At 36.9% G+C, this 20,339-nt stretch overlaps 2 protein-coding genes across 2 annotated transcripts; one reads left to right on the top strand and one right to left on the bottom strand.

Annotated features, from left to right (window-relative positions):
- Positions 1 to 383: 383 nt before the first annotated feature.
- On the top strand, positions 384 to 4,633 carry LOC307150644 (uncharacterized protein). Its single transcript, XM_079858028.1, has 5 exons — positions 384 to 423; positions 859 to 986; positions 2,670 to 2,816; positions 3,293 to 3,420; positions 3,881 to 4,633. Exons 2-5 carry the CDS (start codon positions 980 to 982, stop codon positions 4,193 to 4,195), a joined length of 597 nt encoding a protein of 198 aa, XP_079714154.1. The 5' UTR covers positions 384 to 423; positions 859 to 979; the 3' UTR covers positions 4,196 to 4,633.
- A 7,259-nt stretch (positions 4,634 to 11,892) lies between these two features.
- chrna4b (cholinergic receptor, nicotinic, alpha 4b) lies at positions 11,893 to 17,525 on the bottom strand. Its single transcript, XM_079857920.1, has 7 exons — positions 17,478 to 17,525; positions 17,235 to 17,332; positions 16,448 to 16,599; positions 16,197 to 16,241; positions 15,948 to 16,057; positions 13,259 to 14,645; positions 11,893 to 12,220 (listed from the first exon to the last, which is right to left on the bottom strand). Exons 2-7 carry the CDS (start codon positions 17,290 to 17,292, stop codon positions 12,095 to 12,097), a joined length of 1,878 nt encoding a protein of 625 aa, XP_079714046.1. The 5' UTR covers positions 17,293 to 17,332; positions 17,478 to 17,525; the 3' UTR covers positions 11,893 to 12,094.
- Positions 17,526 to 20,339: the final 2,814 nt, after the last annotated feature.

Below are 20,339 nucleotides of genomic sequence, written 5' to 3'. Positions count from 1 at the left end.
TTCTCTCTCTTTATCACTCTCTCATTATTTCATCCAGTTCCTCCTCAGTCTGCTGTTCCTTTTCACACTATACACAGCAAATGTCAGAGTGTTAAAATTCCAGAGTTTTGATGACCAGAGTATAATTTATACACTTTGGAGTAAACTGGGCTTAAAGTACACTTGTCAGGTTTCACCATAAACTCTCTCAAGTGTTGTGTGTTGGTTCAGTGTTGATGTGGAGCTGTTGTAGTGTAAATGGTGGGATGATGAACTCTTTGAGTGTCAATCTGTTGCTGTACCGTCCGCATGAGTTTAGGTTTCGATACGTCATCAGATCGACTACGCGTTGTCATTGGTTGAATCAATATGCAGCCTCGACACCAGTTTCCAACTGACATCCGAAGAAGACGTCGTCGACATTTTAATTTCGCAGGACTGCAGGTAAGAAACCACCAAGTGAATCATGCCGAATGTTTGTCTTCTTGTTTTAATTCTCATAACTAAAACGCTAATGTAGAAGTAGAAGTGGTGTGACGTCTGGTAATTTAGTTTAACTAGCTAACTTACTATGGTAGCTAAAGTAATTGCCAGTGTTAAATCTGGTAAAACTGTTTTTTTTTTTTTCAAATGATTTTTCCAAATGATCAACCATTAAAGAAATTTAAAAATGAAAATGCAGCATTCATTTAAGTTAAGCTGCCGCTCCCAATCTCGGGCCTTGTGCAGGCAAAATTGACTAGCTAGCAGCTAACTTATAGCCTTGAAAGCTAACGTTAACGTTACAGATTCCAGTCTGAAATGATTGAGTCTGACTTTATTTGCACTACATTTGGTATTGTGCGTGTTCAATAAACCAATTGCATTTTTATGTTGTAGTAACATGTGAGGAAAACTACAGCAATGCTTTTCAAAGTGCAGTACCAATTAAGGTCCTTGGCAAGGAAAGAAGTAACTTAACGTACTCAATCTCAATGAAGCATCATATCCAGCATTTCTCATGGAGGGTAAGTTAATGTTAATAGCATTCTTGTCTTCGTTCTCTTTATAATTTAAGTTTAGATCAGTGGTCGTGTTAACCGAATATTTTCTGTCATTGACTGATTTTTTTAGCAGTGACGGAAACATCTGAAGGTCGAATCAGGGTTCCTACAAAGTCGCGAAAGTTTGGAAAATGCTTGATTTTAATTTATTTCTTCATGACGTCAAATGTAACTAAACATATAAATACAACTGGCTGACAATCGTTATTTATTTATTTTTTTAATCTCGCGAGGCATCCTCTGTTACGAAGCACGTCTCGCGTAATTCCATGTATTTGGCGCCTCGTGTAGCTGCTAGCCTATTCGCCTGGCGCGCAAACATCTACATTAAGAAATGTTGCTTGCTTTCATTTGATCGATAACTGGCTAGAAGATGATAAATAAAAACTGACTGCGTCGACAATCAACAGACAGAAAGGCATCCCGTTCTGTAAACACACTGATGTGAGCGCTATGGGAGAATCGGCCTTCAGCCACTCCAAAGGTAATCGGAGAGAAATATACAATTATGAACTTGAATGAATTCTTTAAAAACATTAATGAATTAATTAATATCGAATCAATATATAATTGTAATGTAGGGAGGGGAGGGGGATGTTCTTTCCGTCGTGCACGTTTGTGTGAGCACTCGGTTTCCATTTACTAAAGCAAAAGTTTAAATTTTAACATCTGCAGCATTGTATGCATTGTAGCCAATCGAAAGTTTAGTTTTTCATGATGCTTATGGACTAAACTTTCGGGAAGTGACCACCGCTTTTACCAGAGTGAGTTCTGTAAAGTGTAAATAATAGTTCCGTGATAACTAACCATAGCAACGGACGATACAAAAAACTCTGATATGACAATACATCTGTGCATCATGTCTTAATACTGTGTACAGACTAACAGAGCTGCCACTGACAAGAATAAATAAATCAGTGTTGTCTGAATATGTTTAGATTCAGTTAGTCTATTGATAACACTTGAACACTCTTTTTCACGTGTCCTTTTGTTTATTTATTAAAATAATATTTTAAGGTATTTAAGGAAGATATTCATGCATTGTATACTCATTATTATCATTATTATTATTCCAACCATCTACAAAAAACTGAACCTAACCTACAGTTGACAACAAATATACAAAAATATAACCACATTTTTAAAAAGTATCCAAAGAGTAATTTAATATACATAAGTTGTATTTATATTGAAGATTCTAATATTTTAGCTTGGGATTTAGGGACCTTAAAAATGCTTGAAGTGCTTAAATTAAACTCTTTAAAATCTGTACAAACCCTGACTTTGAAAAGTGACTCTTCATATATTAAAAACTGCATAATCTAGCCTATATGCTCCTATATCATGTAAGTTCATGATTAAAAATGAAAATGTCAATTAAAACGAAAGCTATTAAATGTCTTATAATTAAAATATGAAATAGATTATGGTGCAATTTTTACAACCATATCCATCAAAATAAAGGACAATGTGAAAGTCTTACGCAACCACTGGTTTAGATGTATGTTTATATGAAATTTTATTCTTAGCACCATGCTAGCCTACTGTAGCTTTGCCCATTAAGATATAAATAGTGCTAAAAAACATTATTCTCCCAATTTGTTGCATTTTTAAACACAACAACTTATGTTTTTTCTGTATTCAAAGCTAAAGAGAAGTTCAGCATACCCCCTGAGACAAACATGTATGTGCTGGATGACAGTGGAACAGAGGTTGACGAAGAGGTCTTCAGCGACATCCTGGATAGTAACACTGTTCCCCTCTCTAAAAGATCCCTACTCCAAAAAAGGCTATGTGAGTACATATTTAAAAGTAAGGTTAATCTTAATAAACAAATGAATAATGTTCTGGTGCATTTTAGAAGTTTCACACTTCTTTTCTAAAGATCTCTATTGATTCATGTTGAAACTATTTTTGTTGATACTGTCTTTAGGAACACTTTTTTGACATAGACAGCAATGAGGGCTACATTGCCTGGAAAATTAAAAACAATTTACTATCGTTTTCATAGGCTTCAATTTGCACAATGTTTGAAGGAGAGCATTGTGCAGAATAAAATTTCCCCGATAAACTACAGAAAATAAAAAAAATGGCCTTTTAATCCAACCAATTAATTAATAATTATCAGGTTAATCGATTATCAAAAAAAAATGTTAGTTGCAGAACTAGTATTGTTATTGAAAAGAGTTTTGAGTTTTAATATTGATGTAGTATCAAAAGTTTTGGTCAGGTGTATATCATGCTTAAAGCAGGTGCTTCTGCCTTCTCAGGTTGGGATAGTGACATGGCCTCACTGCTGCTGCTGGTCTACCTACTGCCACCACCTCCAAGTGGAAAGAAGGGAGCTGTAAAGATCAGTACCCGGGAAGCTGTGGGCCATGTAGTCAAATTGCATAAGGTCAGTGTGTCCTGATCTCCAATGGCAGTAGCCATTGTCAAAAGGCAATTGTGTAACCCCCCCAGATTATTGATCTGTTTCTTTTCAATGTCACCTTCACAGAATTTTAAGTCTGATCATTTGTTTTGCCTCCTTGAAGTGCATAGCGAATAGAGAGTGGGGTTCACCTCTTTTGACTGCAGTCTTGTGCTCGTTCATTCTTATTTTTAGTTGTCTGTCTTGCCAACGTATTGGAGTTTGCTGGGACATGTGATAAGGGAACCAACATTGATGAAGTCTCTGTTTAATTCTCTCTCTTTGTGTGACCGTGGTACAAAAACCTTGGTTGCCTTATCACATGCTGAATATATCCTGCATGGGAAAGCTAACTGTGCAATCAAAGGTTTCTATCAGAGTGCGACTTATCCATCAAAATGTGATGTTCAGTGTAGATTCATTTCAGTTTATTGTTATCTTACAGTCATGTCGCAGCCTTCAGGAGCACTCTGGTCCAAACCAGCGGAGGCAGCCCTACATCCTGGCAGTTGGGATGACAAGAAAGCACATCCACAAGTTCTACATTGCATTGGATGGTGATCTCCTTCCCTGCAAGGGCAAGTCTTCCCTGTCAGCCTTTGATGAACTTTTCAAAGCACATTATGTTTTCGGCATCTCCTATGATCAGGCCTTAAATGGCATGTACACATTTGTGCAGACCACCATCTACAACATTGATGTAGATCATTCTCACGGAACTCCCAGAGTCAAGGACCTTAGAGCTAAGCTCCTCAACTAAAGAGTTATGATGTTCAGATGCTTTTTTTGCAAGTCTATTTTTCTAACCGTTCAAATGTTGATCCGTCATCTCAAAGTTTTCCATGCATTTTATCCTGGTAAGAAGTTTCAATTGATGTGTGACCAGACTGGATGCCACCAGAGATTTTGGACTTTTTAGGCTTTAGAAAACATCTCCATAACAAACATAACGCTAAAAGTCTAGATCAATTTGAGAACAAACCCGTCATAGTTAAGAACGAACCCGTCATAGTTGACGTATCTGATGAACCCGTAGTTAATTTAATTCCAGAGCAACCAGAGAATTCTCAAAGCTGTAATGAGACCAAACTATGGTTTTGATAGAGATTATCAATATGTGGTTGCTGTACATGTGTTTGTATGAGTTTGTGGTTTTTGAACATCCATGAAAATTGAACATTGTTAAATAAACAGACATAAAAAGCACTGACTTTGAGTATTTTTCACTCACTGATGGTTCTAGGTTTACACTGCAGGTGTTGGAAATGATTGAAACACTGTAAATAAAAAAGTACCAGCTTTAGAGTACATTTGTACTCTCCAAGTGTTAAATAATGAGCTCTGCAAAGGTTCTAGGTTTACACTGCAGGTGTTCAAAAGCACTGAAACGGTGTCAAAAGTACTAGTTATAAGAGTACATTTTAAACTCTCCAGGTGTTCAAATGTAACTCTATTTTGAGAGTATATATTTTACACTTTTTACAGTGTTCACTGAACACCGAACTCTTGGACCTATATATACACTGAAACCAGTGTTCAGTGAACTCCTATAGAGTACATTGAACACTCTGATTTTTGCTGTGTAGTATGAGTTGTGCCCCCTCTTTTTTCTCCTTTGGGATTCTGCTGTGTTTGCAGGCTGAAGGCTCAGGAGCAGGAGACTACTGAATTCAAAATGATAACAGTCTCTGTGAATGAGCGAAAATAATGAACCACTGCCCTCTTTTTTCACACTGACCTAGCGTATTGTCCTTCGGCAGACACTAGAGTCTCACGGGCTCTCCTTTTTTTGCATGCTGAAAAATGATTATCACACTACCTCTATTTGTATTATCAAAGCATTTCGGTAAGAACTGGCTCCCAGAATAACAAATATTTGGCTGTTATGTGTTATTTGGTTACGCTTCTACACTTTTCAATCTCTCTGTGGTATAAGAGAGATTTAAAGTCGCCATGATATAATTTTAGATTTAAAGTCACCATGATATAATAAATGATTTATCCATGCACATTTTTTTTTTTTAATTCATGTGCCCTCATAACCTTTAATCAAAACAACTTCTCTCCCTATTGCAGAAATATCTCTTCTCTCTGATTACGTGTTTACTGGCGTGAGGGCACAAGCTGCCACTCACATGAGATCACAGCAATAGCAAACCACAAGATCCAATCAATTCCCGACAAAATCAAGTCCTGCCCTAAATTTTTCTTGTTTCGAGAAGCCGTTTCACCCAGATATACATCACAATAGGGAGAAAAGACTATTGCTGCGTCCCAATTTGCATACTATCCGTCTTAAATAGAAATAAATTAGAATTAGTGTGTCCCAAATCGTAGTATGTTGAAATGAGTATTCCAAAGATACCCAGATGGTCTATTTTTTCCAGTTAGAATCTGAAGTGCAGATCCGTGCACACTCTAACGGCTTATATTGCCCATAACCATGTGCCTTGGACAAGGATTCCATTAGAACTACAAATACAAATAAAAAATGTTACAAAACTACAAAAATGGCGGATGTGCGAGTCTGACAGTTAAGTAGAGAGGTTTAGATAAAGGGGCATGAGTGATTAATTATCAGTATCTAACCTGACAAAAAGATATTTATTCAATGTTATTTTGTGGCCTTTTGTAATGATACGTTTGGTCATCAACTTTCAAATGCATCATTATGCAAACACATGAGGAGAGTCTCCGCGTTCCTACATTTCTCTCCGAAACAGTAGGAAATTTAATTAAATTAAATGGAATGTGTCGGATCAGATACTATAGAATTACACAAGACGCGTCTCTCGTATTGTTTTGAATGGGGAAAGTGCAACGCTCAATATGGCGGAATAAATCCCGCCTTCTAAATAAGAGCCAATCGGCGATTGGTAAAGTCATCACGTCACTGCAGCTGCTGTTCCCATAGATATCATATAATAAAGGCTAGATGTCTCATGCGCGCTGCTGGCCAATGGAGGTCGACGTCCGCACCTGGCGGCCATCTTGTCACAGTCAGCTCGCTCACTCGTAACATTGTGTTTTAATGGTGCATGTACTTTTTAAATAACCATAACTTGCTCAATTTTCTACCGATTTTCAAATGGGTTGGTTTGTTATAAACGTCAGAGATGTAGTTATGACACTGCATACTTATGAATAATTATAATATTATATATTTCAACATGTTCAAGCATCCAGAATTATAGCCACGTTAATAACGTTTGTAAGAAACCAAACCGTTTGTAAATCCGTCAAGATTTCAGCGAGATAAGAGTATTTGGGTTTGTACTGATCACTCACCTTACATCAGGTACCACAGAGCCCGCCAGAAAGCCTGCCTGTGACAAGATGGCCGCCGGTGATGCCGTTCGAGTCTCCGCCGTAAGACATCTACTGCATCCGAAATCGAATACTTCCCTACTATATAGTATGCGAAAAACAGTACGCGAGCAGAGTAGTATGTCCGAAATCATAGAATTCGAAAAACAGTAGGCGAGAAGTTCCCGGATGACCTACTACATCCGGCGAGATTCTGAAGTGCGCATACGATGGACACTTTACTATCCCATGATGCCACGGGAGAGGAGTTGTCATCGTTATATTTGAAAATGGAGAAAATGGAAAACCAAATACCAACATGGCGCATGTAGTACGTCCGGACTCCATTCATACTACCCGTATTCATACTATATAGAACGTACTTTTTTAACGGTCGCGAAGTACGTTCTAATTTAAATGTAGTACCTACTCACAAAGAACGCGATTTCGGAGGCAGGCCTATGGATATCTATGGCCGTTCCCGTTAGAAGCTCCGGTTCAGTCAGACGTGCTTTCACTGCGCATGCGCATTAGCTTGATCCAGCATGAAAAATGTAGTTTTCTGTCATGATTCGAGCTATAAAAACAAAATTCATGAGTCAGTTGTTGTCAGAATTTATTGGTGATTTAAAATATAAACAGTTTTGGAGAATTTGATGTTTCCCCATTCAAAGACATAGGAGCTGCACTTGCATGCCCGAGAGGCGTTTCAAAGATGGCCGCAGATTGAAATTACTTTTCTTAAAGGGACTTTGGTAGGATTTAAACTGTGACAAGATGATTAACAGGGCAGTTTAAACGGTGAAAGGATGCACGTAACTAAGCGACAGAGCTCTCTGTTAAAGACGCAATTATGACGAAGAAGTAGGCTATGCCCCAAATCTTGCTTACTCTTCTGCTACAGCTACACAGTCAAAAGGATGTACTTTTTCTTTACAAAAACAGTAAGGGCATAGTAAGTAGGTAAATTGGGACGCAGGCTGCGTCTGAAAGCTGAAAACTGCTGCCTTCTGAGGCATGTCCAAATATCCTATGTTAGCTTCACTTCCTGTCTCCTGAGATACCTTCATCGGATTGATTTTTGGCAGCATAGATGTATCCGACGCTGCCTATGATATCCCACTGTGTGTTCCATTCTGTGCACAGTTAAGCTAAAAAAAAAAAAAAAAAATATATATATATATATATATATACAGTACCAGTCAAAATGACTATTACTATTACTATTTTTAATGTTTTTGAAAGAAGTCTCTTATGCTCATCAAGCCTGCAGTTAAAAAAAAACAAAAACAAAAAAAACAGTAATATTATGAAATATTATTACAATTTAAAATAATGGTTCTCTTTTTTAATATACTTTAAAATGTAATTTATTTTTGTGATGCAAAGCTGAATTTTCATCAGCAAGTACTCCAGTCTTTGGTGTCTTATGATCCTTCAGAAATCATTCTAATATGATGATTTATGATCAATGTTGGAAACAGTTGTGCTGCTTAATATTTTTTTATAACCTGAGATACTTTTTTCAGGATTATTTGATGAATAAAAAGTTAAAAAGAACTGTATTTATTTAGAATAGAAATCTTTTGTAACAATATACACTACCGTTCAAAAGTTTGGGAACAATAACTATTTTTTTTTAAAGAAATTAGTACTTTAATTCAACAAGGATGCGTTAAATTGATAAAAGGTGATGGTAACGATTTATATTGTTAGAAATGTTTTTATTTTGAATAAATGCTGTTTTTATGAATAAATGCTGTTAACGTTTTACTCATCAATGAATCCTGAAAAAAGTATTCAAAAAAAATATATTAAACAGCACAACTGTTTCCATCATTGATAATAACTGAGTATCAAATCATCATATTAGAATGATTTCTGAAGGATCATGAGACACCAAAGACTGGAGTACTTGCTGATGAAAATTCAGCTTTGCATCACAAAAATAAATTACATTTTAAAATACATTAAAAAAGAGAACCATTATTTTAAATTGTAATAATATTTCATAATATTACTTTTTTTTTTTTTTTTTTTTTTTTTTTTAACTGCAGGCTTGATGAGCATAAGAGACTTCTTTCAAAAACATTAAAAATAGTAATGTTTCCAAACTTTTGACTGGTACTGTACATATATGGCATCTGAACGTTGCTGTTGGTTTTCAGTTTGTGTAAATCCGTGTTTTATTTTATTTTTTGGCCACTTTTTCCACTTTTGATGTTATTTCTATCGATAAATTACTGTTGTAGTAACTGAATATTCTCTTAGTTTTCACCAAAGCTCACTTATTTTATCCTGTTTATGCTGCCTCAGAAGCCTGTCCGAAATCAGTTTCGCACCTTCATACGCAAACCCTGCGTCTGAAGACAATTCATTGCCTGATATGTCAGCTGCAGCTTTCAGACGCATCCATCACAACTTCCATTTCATGCCGACCTTAATACTTTTTTTATTTATTTATCTAACTTTACGCTGATAAAAATAATAAAATATGAATTAATGAAAGAGTGCAAAAAAAAAATCTATCTTCCAAAACAAATACACTTTCAAAAACCTATAATGATTTATATTTTAGAGCTGTCGGGACAGATCTAACGGAAAAATTGAATAGCCTACAGTACTTCATTCACCAGTGCATGTCAGCATGGTGTGGGAGTATATAGGCTTATTCTTTTCTCTTCTATCCTACATCTATTTATTTGTATTTTTTTATTATGTATACTGCGTTAGATTAAACTGAGAAGGGCCACAGCACTTGCATATTGTTGTCCTATTGTTAGTTTAATTGCTTCTATTGTTCTCCTCATTTGTAAGCCGCTTTGGATAAAAGCGTCTGCTAAATGATTAAATGTTATTGTATAGTCACAAACAAGAAAATGTGACCATGCATGGGACATTCAAAATGGCAAACCTCCGTGGAATTTGTTGTAAAAATAAGGAAACTGTTATTTATGTTCATGCGCTCTGTCCTGTATTTGTGTACATCTGCGCCTCAAACCTCATTTATGTGAGTAGAATCACAGCCTAAACAATATTCTTCTGCGAGACACTAGGGTCAAAAGTTAGAGTGTAGCTTTTACTAATTTCCTGTTCTATTTTTTCTCTAATTTATGCATTTAATTTAAGCAAAATAGCAAAATAATGTTCTATAATTTAAGCATAAATTCCTCTAATTTATGCCCTTCTTTAACTTATGAACCTGTCACAGTAGTGATGTTGGCTCTTCTATGATAAATTGCTTTTGATATATTGTATACCACTTTTTTGTAACATCTTGGTTTCACATTTTTAAATTATTCTATTACCTTGTGGACCAGCCGTGCCATTCTTTTAACCAGCAAAACCTACAATAACCAGTGAAACTTGGCCAAGCTAAAGGTCAGACACCAGCACACCCTCATCCAAAACATGACAGAGAGCAGACTGGTCTTTTCAGCGGGGTAAAGGGGATTCCCCTCTTAAAATTGCAGATTATCCAGTCCAGTCCTGGTTATAGGTCGTGATCTCCTAGAATCAGATCTGAGAGGTTATTTCCAAAATGCATTATAAGTAACAACATTCAGAGCATCTCAGCATTTATTGCCACATTATTTATAAATCATTACATTTTATTTTATACCAAATATATACAATATGGGGCTTTTATTTGAACTACTCTGCAGAATATTTATATTTGGCTGGTGGACATTTGTTTAAATATTTATGAACCCAAGCAGTACGTGTTGCCCAAGCTGAGCACTTTGTTTCTTGTTATATATTCTTTTGTGTTTGTGTGTGTGTGTGTTTGTGTGTGTGTGTGTACGTGTGTGTGTTATTGAAACAATCAAATATTTATTTACAAAGACAGACAAAGGAATAATAAATAGTACATGTTTCAAAGGTAACCAAAACTTTTTGACAGGTTTCATTTTGTTGTGGATGCTGAAATCCAATATCGGTGCTTTAAGTGCGTGATTGGTGAGGTGATGCTCTTGAAGTGGACGACGGCATTGGTTCATTCTGACAGCCTGAGCTTTCCATCTGCCCTGAGCCACTGATTCAACTCAACCTGTGACCTCTTCTTTTGTAGGTCAACTCATCCACCACACGAGAGGAGAGAAGGCTATTATACCAGATTTTCCCTGACAGGTATTTCGGAAGGTAACAGAGCATGTCTTACTAAACCTGTCATTGGGAAATTTCAGCATTTAATAGCAAAATATTAAATCCATGAAATACTTGAAAGGCAGATTTAAAACACAAATCTCGTGGTTTTTATTTGCAATAGCTGGACTTATTTCTTTTCGTTTGAAGATATTTCATCACTCGTCTATGGCTTTTCAGTTGGCATCCTAACATTCAGTTACTAAATCATCACTGATGTTTAGTAAATATCTTAAACACCATCATTTTTCGCTTGCTATAAATAGCCCCTGAAAAACATATGATTTGTTGAAAATAAATAATCTTGCAGCATTATTGGACATAAATAGTGTACGATGGACCCGATTCTTTTGGCATCTTCAGTTTGATATATTTCATTGTTTGTAAATGTGATTAACTGAAATGCAAGCAGACCTTGAGAAATTGTGGATTCTTTGTGAATTCTTATCACATTCGAGACAGACTTGAACACACTATTTCAGAATTGTATCTGCTGTCACCCGTGTTACCTTTCACAGCTGAAATCTCCTGTAAGCCATTCTCACATACTGAAATCCACGTGCTGTGATGCAATCCTTCGGATAGGGAAAATTATTCACGTAAATAATTTAAATCTGTTCAGTGTTAAACATTAAGTTAGATTTATTCTTAATGTTGATGTGTTTTTATATCAGTGGGTTTAGAATTCATTAAAGTTGCACTCGCAGTACTTAAGATGACACAAATCAACTCACCCAGCTTTCTTTAAAGGAATATTCCGAGTTTAAATACAAGTTAAGTTACTGATGACCTCGAATGACCTCAGAAGACTCGGAATATAGCACACGAGTCGTATGTCCCACTTTTATGACACTTTTGTGTCCTTTTTTAAGTCTTAAAACTTATATTTGGATTGAAAAGAGCGACCAGTACCATCATTAAACTTTTTGCTTATTCCACAGATGAAAGAAAATGATAGATTTCAAAAGAAATGAACACAGTTTCATTTTATTTTATTTCATTTTTCATTAACTTCCATTTAACCCAAAACAGTCCTTTAAATCTACAGAATCCCAATACTAACTTCCTGTTGCACTCAGAAGCACTGACATTAAACATCACTTAATTTCCATGACAGCGGATGTTTAATGAGGTCACTGAAGTCAAGTGTGATAGACAAGGCCATTCCCCACCCACTCAGAGCCAATCAAAGACTCCGCACGACGTTCTAGATCATTCCAGCCAGCCACGGTGGGAGGAACAGTCCGACCGTCCCCAGAATGCACACCAGCACAAACATCCAGAGGAATATTCTATCAATCACCATGGCAACATATTTCCAGTCTTCCCTCACCTGGTGGGGGGAAAAAAGAGATTCATTCGTTTCAGATATCATGATATATTTTCCACTCATGTATTTCCCTCTCAGAATTGATTTTTTGGATGACTACTTTCCTGTGAGACCACAGTGTTTTCTGGTTTGTGTAGTATAGCAAGAACAGTGATAAAAAAATAATACCAGTATCAAAGCCCAGTTCAAAGTGCCTCAGAAGAACTTGAGAATCTCTTGCTAAAGTTCTTATTGCAAGTAAACATAATTTCTTTTTACTGTTGTAGTCTGTTTACCTTTGGAGCTCTTTGTTTTTATTTTTTACTTTCATCTGTACTGTATTTTTGCCGGAATACTTCATCCAAAGACAAAACCGCAACCTACTTAAACTCATGTCATCCCAAACCCATTACTTTATTTCTTTTGAGAAACACAATTCGTTTATTTCGCACGTAAACATTCGAGCTTTACTCTTTATGATCTGGTTATTATATACAGTGCAAATTACTGAATCATTAAATTATTAGTTAAGAGGAGTTACCAGAATTAAATCAATTACCCTGAATTAAATAAATAAATCATTAAACTGCAAAAAAAGTTGCTGCCTTAAACTTTTAAGTACAATCAACTTGGATATTTAAGTAATTTCAACTTAAATGACATTAAACTGGCTTGAAAACTGTTGAACTTTGTATAACATAAAAAAGTTGACAATTGCTTAACTATTTTGATGAGTAAAAGCAATGCAAAAACATGTTGTCATAACTATTGATCATATATATATATTTTTACAGTGTACTAGTAAGTTACTTTCAGTGATAAATCTAAAAAAATGTATGCTAAATGTAAAAATTACTTTAAATGTTGGTATTTTTGTCAAACAATTAACAGTCATGAATTACTTTTATGATGTAATTTTTGTGTCTTTACAGCCTCTGGTCACCGTTTGCTTTTATTGTGTTGAAAAGAGCAACGTGTCTTCCACCAATGAAAGAAAAAACGTCAATCGGATTTGGAATGACATGAGGGTGAGTAAAGGATTCTCACTCCTTTAAAACTTACTGAAAAGTCTGAATCTTCTGCTCTGAGATGGTCAGCAATGTACTGAACTCCTTCTAAGGCTCTGAGAAGCGACTGCGACAGATTGCTCATCGGCTCCATGGCATTCAGATCAGTAGTGCCGTCACTGCTAGAGCTGAAGATCTGAGCGTTGGGCATGTTATGTCTGATACACCTGCCTACTTCATCGTGACCAAGCTTCTGCAGACTCGTCCCCTCAGAAGTAAGACAGTGTTGACAGCTCCCTGCTCCCTGAACACTCTCCTTGGCTTCCATGAAGACACTCTCAGCACTGTGGCCTTTGATATCACAGTCTGTACACTCGGCTCCATCCTTCGGGATAGTGTGCAGCAGAGTACCGATAAAAGTATCTGGAAATGAAGATGTGCTGGAGGCGAATATGCTATTTGTGTATGCACACGTGTAACCGATGACCGGCGTTTGAGGTGTTTGGGAAGTTTCTTCTTTCAGGATGGAATACTCGCTGCTGGGAGAACTACAGAAAAACATGGGTTTGGGGGAAGAGTCCTGCGGAATTTGATCCAACTTGTCAACCGAAGTGACCAAGTGATGGAGCGGGCTTTGCGGGGAGATATCCAGAATGTTGGTCCGTAGAAACATGGACTGTGCCTCCATTGGCTTGTGCATCATCTCAATCAGTTTCCCACAGTTCCTCTTACCTGAGGCAGGAGGACGCTTCATGAACAGGTAACGGGGCACCAGGTGAAGAAAAAACTGGCGGACCCAGTGTGGCATGTTGTGCGTGCGGGACGAACGGTGGTGTACGTTGAGCACAAACACCGTGATGATGATGGAGAGAGTGACGAAGATCATGGTGAAGAGTAGGTACTCGCCAATAAGCGGAATGACCAGTGAGGTTGAGGGGATAATTTCAGTGATTAGCAAGAGGAAAACGGTTAAAGAGAGCAGGACGGAGATACACAGCGTGATTTTCTCTGCACACTCTGAGGGAAGATAGAAGACCAGCACTGTCAGGCAGGATATAAGCAGGCAGGGGATGATTAGATTGATGGTGTAGAACAGTGGAAGACGTCTTATGATGAAGTAGTAGGTGATGTCTGGGTATATTTCCGTACAGCACTCGTACTTCTTGATGTTGTAAGTGCCAACGGCGTTTATTATGACCCATTCCCCGCTTTCCCAGTAGTCCATCTGGTCTACATCACTGGCCATACTGACCAGGTCAATCTTGGCCTGATCGTACGTCCAAGAGCCGAATTTCATCTTGCAGTTTTGCTGGTCGAAGGGGAAGAAGGTGACATCGATGCTGCAGGAGCTTTTATAAATGGCAGGTGGTTTCCATTTGATCCTGCCGTTGTAAAACACCTGGGCTTTAGTCAAGTGAGTCACTGCGAAGTCTCCGTCCGCACTGCAGATCAAACACAATTCTGTCAGACAGTGCCTGCAATGAAATATCTGTGAAGCAATGTGAAAGACAGCTTAAATGGTGTCAGTGTGAGCCAAGCCATCAATAACCTGTGACGTCGTTGACACACTTGGGTTTAGAGAACCTCGCAACTCTCAGAACCTTCATTCCTGAGAGAGCAAATCTCTTGGATCAAGAGAATGGTAGAGAACTTATCATTTTGATATGCTTCAGTATTGACTTAAAATGCAATTGTGCAATCAGAGGTCATATATAAGAAAAAATTAAACCAAAAATTGTCATTGTTTACTTCAAGCTTCAAGCGACAAAAAATATCCTAATGTTAGGAGTTGTTAGTCACTGTAAATGTTTTTATTAAAATATCGTTTATAAAAAGATATTGTTAAAATATCTTCAACACATCAACCATTAATGATAAGTTTTTAAGTTTAACAAACCTTAAGTACAAAACAGACATCGACCAAAGTGGTAAACATGATTTCACCAAGTACAACATGTTCCTGGATCAACATCTTTGTTGATGGTGGAACAACATTCAAATCAACCAATCAGAATTGAGGGACAAGTTTACAGTTTATGTCAAGATCAGGCTTACAACCAGGGTTAGGTGGTAGGGTTAGTTATGAGTAGGGTTAGGTTAAGGGGTACGTATAGGGTTAGGACTAAATTTCTGGACAGGAATGTTGTTCCAGGATAAAAAAACATGACTTACTTGGCAAAATCAGGATAACCAGTGAAAGTAATGGTAACTTGAAGTGAGGCAGTTGTTGATTCAGGAACTGCAGATTCAAATCCAGTGAGTTAATTAATCACACTGATCTTTTTTTCTTTTTGAAAGATTCCTTAAAGTAAATGGCTCATACACTAGGAGTCATTTGCTTGTGAATTGGACTGATCATTATACAGTAGCCTACTGTATATGTTATCTCATGTTGATGAAATTCAATCAAACTCCATGTGTGAACAAAAGCCAAAGTGGATTAAGCGGAGTAATAAGTAATTCTAGTTATTTTATGAAAGTTAAATAAAACATCCTTATATTACCTGAAATGTTTGAAATTTGAAATCTGAAATTTTGTATATTGACAATAGCGGTAAAAGTGTGTTTTAGCTGTAAATTTAAAACGAGGAAAAGAGCTAACTGATCGCCATTAACAGTTACCTAACAGAATAGCGCGAACACATTACAATACTGGAACAGTGGGAGGTTAACTGTGTTTTGAAGATGTCGATTTTTTAGAAATGGATTTGGCTGAATTCCGGATTGTTAAAAGCCTTACACACTTGTTATAGAGGACAATATCCGGTCTCCAGATGATCTCGGAGGGGATCCTGATGGAGGTGACATTCTCATACTCCTCTGGGTTCCAGCGCAGCTTGTAATCGTTCCACTCCTGCAGGGAAACATGTGCGCTCATCACCGCTCACAACCAGCAGGTATGACAGGGGTGGAGAGTGAAGCAACAAGAGCCCAGTTCCAATTAAAAATCTCATTAATGCCCAATTATGGGCTGTTTTTTTATAAAAACATACCTGCTTCACCCAGACATTTGTGGTCATCATCTGATTCTTCTCATCCTGGTTTATTGTGAAGCAAAGTGGGATACCCATGTGAAAGAGAGTAATAAGAGGAGGGGAAGACTCTGCATTGAGCAAATGCATGCACATTTTTTAAAGAAATTACAACATCTTTCACTGCCTCAAGCATTATAGTTGATTGACAGATGTCCATACATTTTTGTAAAATCAAGATGTTGCTGCACTAGAGTGCATCTGAGACTCACCACATCAATGAGCTGAGCAATGGACAGGCCAAAGTGGACCAGAACCACGTCTGAGATGTTTGCTACAGGACGAGAGAGCTTGTTGTAGTTGCTGAACAAAGATTGGAGGAGTCTTTCTTCCGCATGGGCACGAGCTGGACTGATGGAAAACACTGCCAAAAGGATTTTTTGTTTTGTTTTAACTGCTGAGACAATTACAGTGTTAAACTGATTCTATGCAAATATGATAAATATGATTTCAAGCATTCCGGTCACACTTGTGTCTTTAACTACTATGTACTTACATAATAAATAATTTTAAGAACAATGTTTATTGTGTTGATGTTGTATTGCAAAACACTGAGGTTGGATGCGGGTACGTTTTGGTTTGGTGATAAGTTTAGGTTAAGGTGTAATGGACGTGTCAAAAGTGTAATTACAGAAATTAATTACATGCATGTTAAATATAAGTACAATGTAAAAATATGTACACAATAAGTGCTATGTATCAAGTTATTGATTTAAATGTTAGTACATACGTAAAAGCATTTAATAAAGACCAACATTCCTTTTAAACTGAGAACCTACAGTTATTTGTTACTATTCTTCTTATTATTAATAATTGTATTATAGTTATATTGCAGCTTTCTTTCTAGCAATGTGTAGGGATTTTGTAGGAGCACCCATTACCCAAAACAAAAGACTGAAAAGCTTATTCCCTCATTCACGCTGCATCAATACATAAACAGGAAACTGGGCACAACAACAGCGAGTTACAAATAAATTTAAACCGAAGGTCGGACTTTACCAAATGCCAGCTCCAAACAGACAGACAGAAGAAAGAAGACACTCCACGCTGCTCTCATTTTGTCCACTTGATGTCAGATGATATCCCACTCTGGTGATCTGCAAGAATTTTGACACAGAAAATTGATAACAATGCCCAGTTGCCTAAATATTAGACAAAAAGTATATTTAAAAAAAAATCTCTCTGCAAACTGACTTAAAAAGTGCATGAAAACAGCCACAAAAAGTCACTCAGTGTCCAAACCTTTCGTAAAAGTGAGGAGTCCCTCAGAATACCTCTCTAGCTGTCATTAGAGTCTTTCCCTCCCACTTTCTCTCCATCCTCTCTCTCTCTCTCTCTCTCTCTCTGTGTGTATTTTGCTGTTTCACTCTCAGTATCTTTCCTCTCCGGCCCCTCCACCTTCCAATCTTTGCCTATTACGCTGAGTAGATGTTATGCGCTGGAGGCTGTGCCTTATACATGAGAATGTCCAACCCAGGGTTGGGTTGGAATGTCACAGAGAGAGAGAGAGAGAGAACTGAATGATATTGATTGAGGACAAAACCCTCAAAATGATGTGGCCAAATGCCTTATTTAAAAGCGCTTGATATATATTTATGATCATGATCAGTTTTTAATGGCATTTTCCAAGCAGTTTTTTTAATGTTTAGCCTTTAAAAGAAGTTTAAAAATACAGGATCAAAAGAGCAAGCAGGTGAGAGAGAGAGAGAGAGAGAGAGAGAGAGAGAGAGAGAGAGAGAGAGAGAGAGAGAGAGAGAGAGGATGGAAAGTCAAACGCAAGGAGACATAAACAGACTGAAATATGTCTGGAAGTGATCTAACAGTGCAGATGAGCAGTGGCAGCCAAACTCAGGATGCTGTCTGCTTATTAATTACAAGAAGAGTCACTCCGTCTCAGCGTCTGTCCCTGATTGGATGGCATGTCCTGATTTTGCAGAGTTAGATGCGTTCTTAGGTCAACATATTGTATTCATATTCCGATAATTTTATCCTAACCATATCCCCCCCTCCCACCCAAACATAACCTATCCATAAGTTATCCCTAAAATCAGAGGTGAATAACACTGATGTAGAAGCACCTAATCCTGGTTATAAGCCTAAATTTGACATAAACTGTAAACTGTAATTCTGATTGGTTGATTGGAATGTTGTTCCAGTATTAACAAAGATGTTGATCCAGAACATGTTGTATTTGAAATCAGGTTCAGTCAACATTTATTTATGTTTAAATGTTAAATGGATTTACCAGACTTAAATGGATAGTTCTCTCAAAATAGAAAATCCTTTTCACTCACTCTTATCCAAACTTATATGACTTTCTTTCTTTTGAAAAATATATTTTGAAAGATAATGAGAGTCAATCAATGGGATCCAATATTTTTGAGTAAATTATGACTATTTTACTTTTCAGATAAACTATCCTTTTGAGAGAGAAAAAAAAGCCATTAATATTGTACAGAAAGACATGCATGTCTTCAGGCTGCTATCAGGCATATATTAGCATTCTAAAATATTTATCCATGCTTTTTCCAATCCAACGCACACCTGCAATCCACCAAGAGCTTATCCAAGAAACTGATTAACCATCTGTCTGGAGAGGCAATAAATCAGCCATGGACGACCCACAATGTCCTTATGAATAATACAGATATGAACTGGACATGCATGGAGAGCTTACAATACATGTTCGCCATACATAAAACATCTTGGAGATGTGAAATTCTCAATATGAAATGTTTCCCCCCTCACAGCTTAAAGCTGATTTATCACTTTACCTAATAGCAAGACCATGTAACCTATTTGTTTGCCTACAAACACTAATTGTTGGACACAAACCAGCTGCGAAGAGCTATTTTTTGGCTGTGAATGTGGCTGCGGTCATCAACATTCATAATTTGTTTCATCAGATGCCATTTGCAAATGCCCACAGAGAACGTTGTCCTCCACGCGAATGAATTCAACCTTGAATTGCAATATCCAGACTTTCATTAAGGTGCGGAGAGAAAAGACCTGACTGAGATATCGTCTCTCTCTCTCTTCCTCGTTCACACAGATACACACACTCATATAAGCTTAAACTCAGACATTCAGGATCAATATCATCCTATTGAATCTGAAATTTCCACACCCTGAATACTTATCTAACGTAACCGCATGTAATATAATTGCAGCTCTGATCAATAGGCGGATATGACTTTAACCAGGATTACATAAGAGAGAGCAATTCAATGGTTCTTTAATAGACAGAAATATGACTTTAATAAAAAGCTATTCATGTGATGAATTCATGTCCAAATGTACAGCAACACTCATAAAGCAAGTGGATTCCTGAATGTGATGTTCACATTGAACTTACTGAACTACATCTAATTGTGGATCAATACTGTGCTGGTGTAGGTGCTAGTATCCAGTCACAACACCTGGTCACATATCAGCCCTCCATAATTCATCACAGATATTTCTGTGCCATGGAATCAGAATTACATACAAGCAGCACATCTGAGCTCATATATGACCTCTGACCTCAGCAGCGCTCCATGTGTGCCAATGCTTAGATTCATGAATATGTGGGTCAGTGACATGACCCTGTTTTTTGTCCTGTCTTTTAAAAGGATAGTTCAAATTCTGTCATCGTTTACTAACCCAAGTTATTCCAGACCTGTATGACGTCCTCTTCGGAAAGATATTCTGAATAAGCTCTCAATATTTGTTTGTCCATATAATGAAAGTTCTTCAAACTATATCTTCTTTTGTGTTTTTCAGAAGAACGAAAGTCAAACATTTTCATTTTTGTATGAATTATCCCTCATCATTTAAATAAAAATGCAATGCATACATGTAATGATCTGAACACACTCGTTCTATGATGTCCATCTATTTAATTTCTCAGAATTCATTTTGATATTTTTTGGGTACAGTCAAAAATATCCCGGTGATACAACTGATGTCATAACGAAGAAAAAACTCTTCTTCTTGAAAAGTATACCTTATAGTTGACTTCATCTTTTTGGAAAATAATCATTAAATATAAAATAAAAAATACACTTAAATTTATTCTGTCATGAATGATAAAAAGATTTATCTTGAACTCTGTCATGGATGTAT

The sequence above is a fragment of the Squalius cephalus genome (assembly GCF_949319135.1).
Source record: "Squalius cephalus genome assembly, chromosome: 22".
NCBI lineage: Eukaryota > Metazoa > Chordata > Actinopteri > Cypriniformes > Leuciscidae > Squalius > Squalius cephalus.
This window is presented reverse-complemented; position numbering and strand designations above follow the sequence as displayed.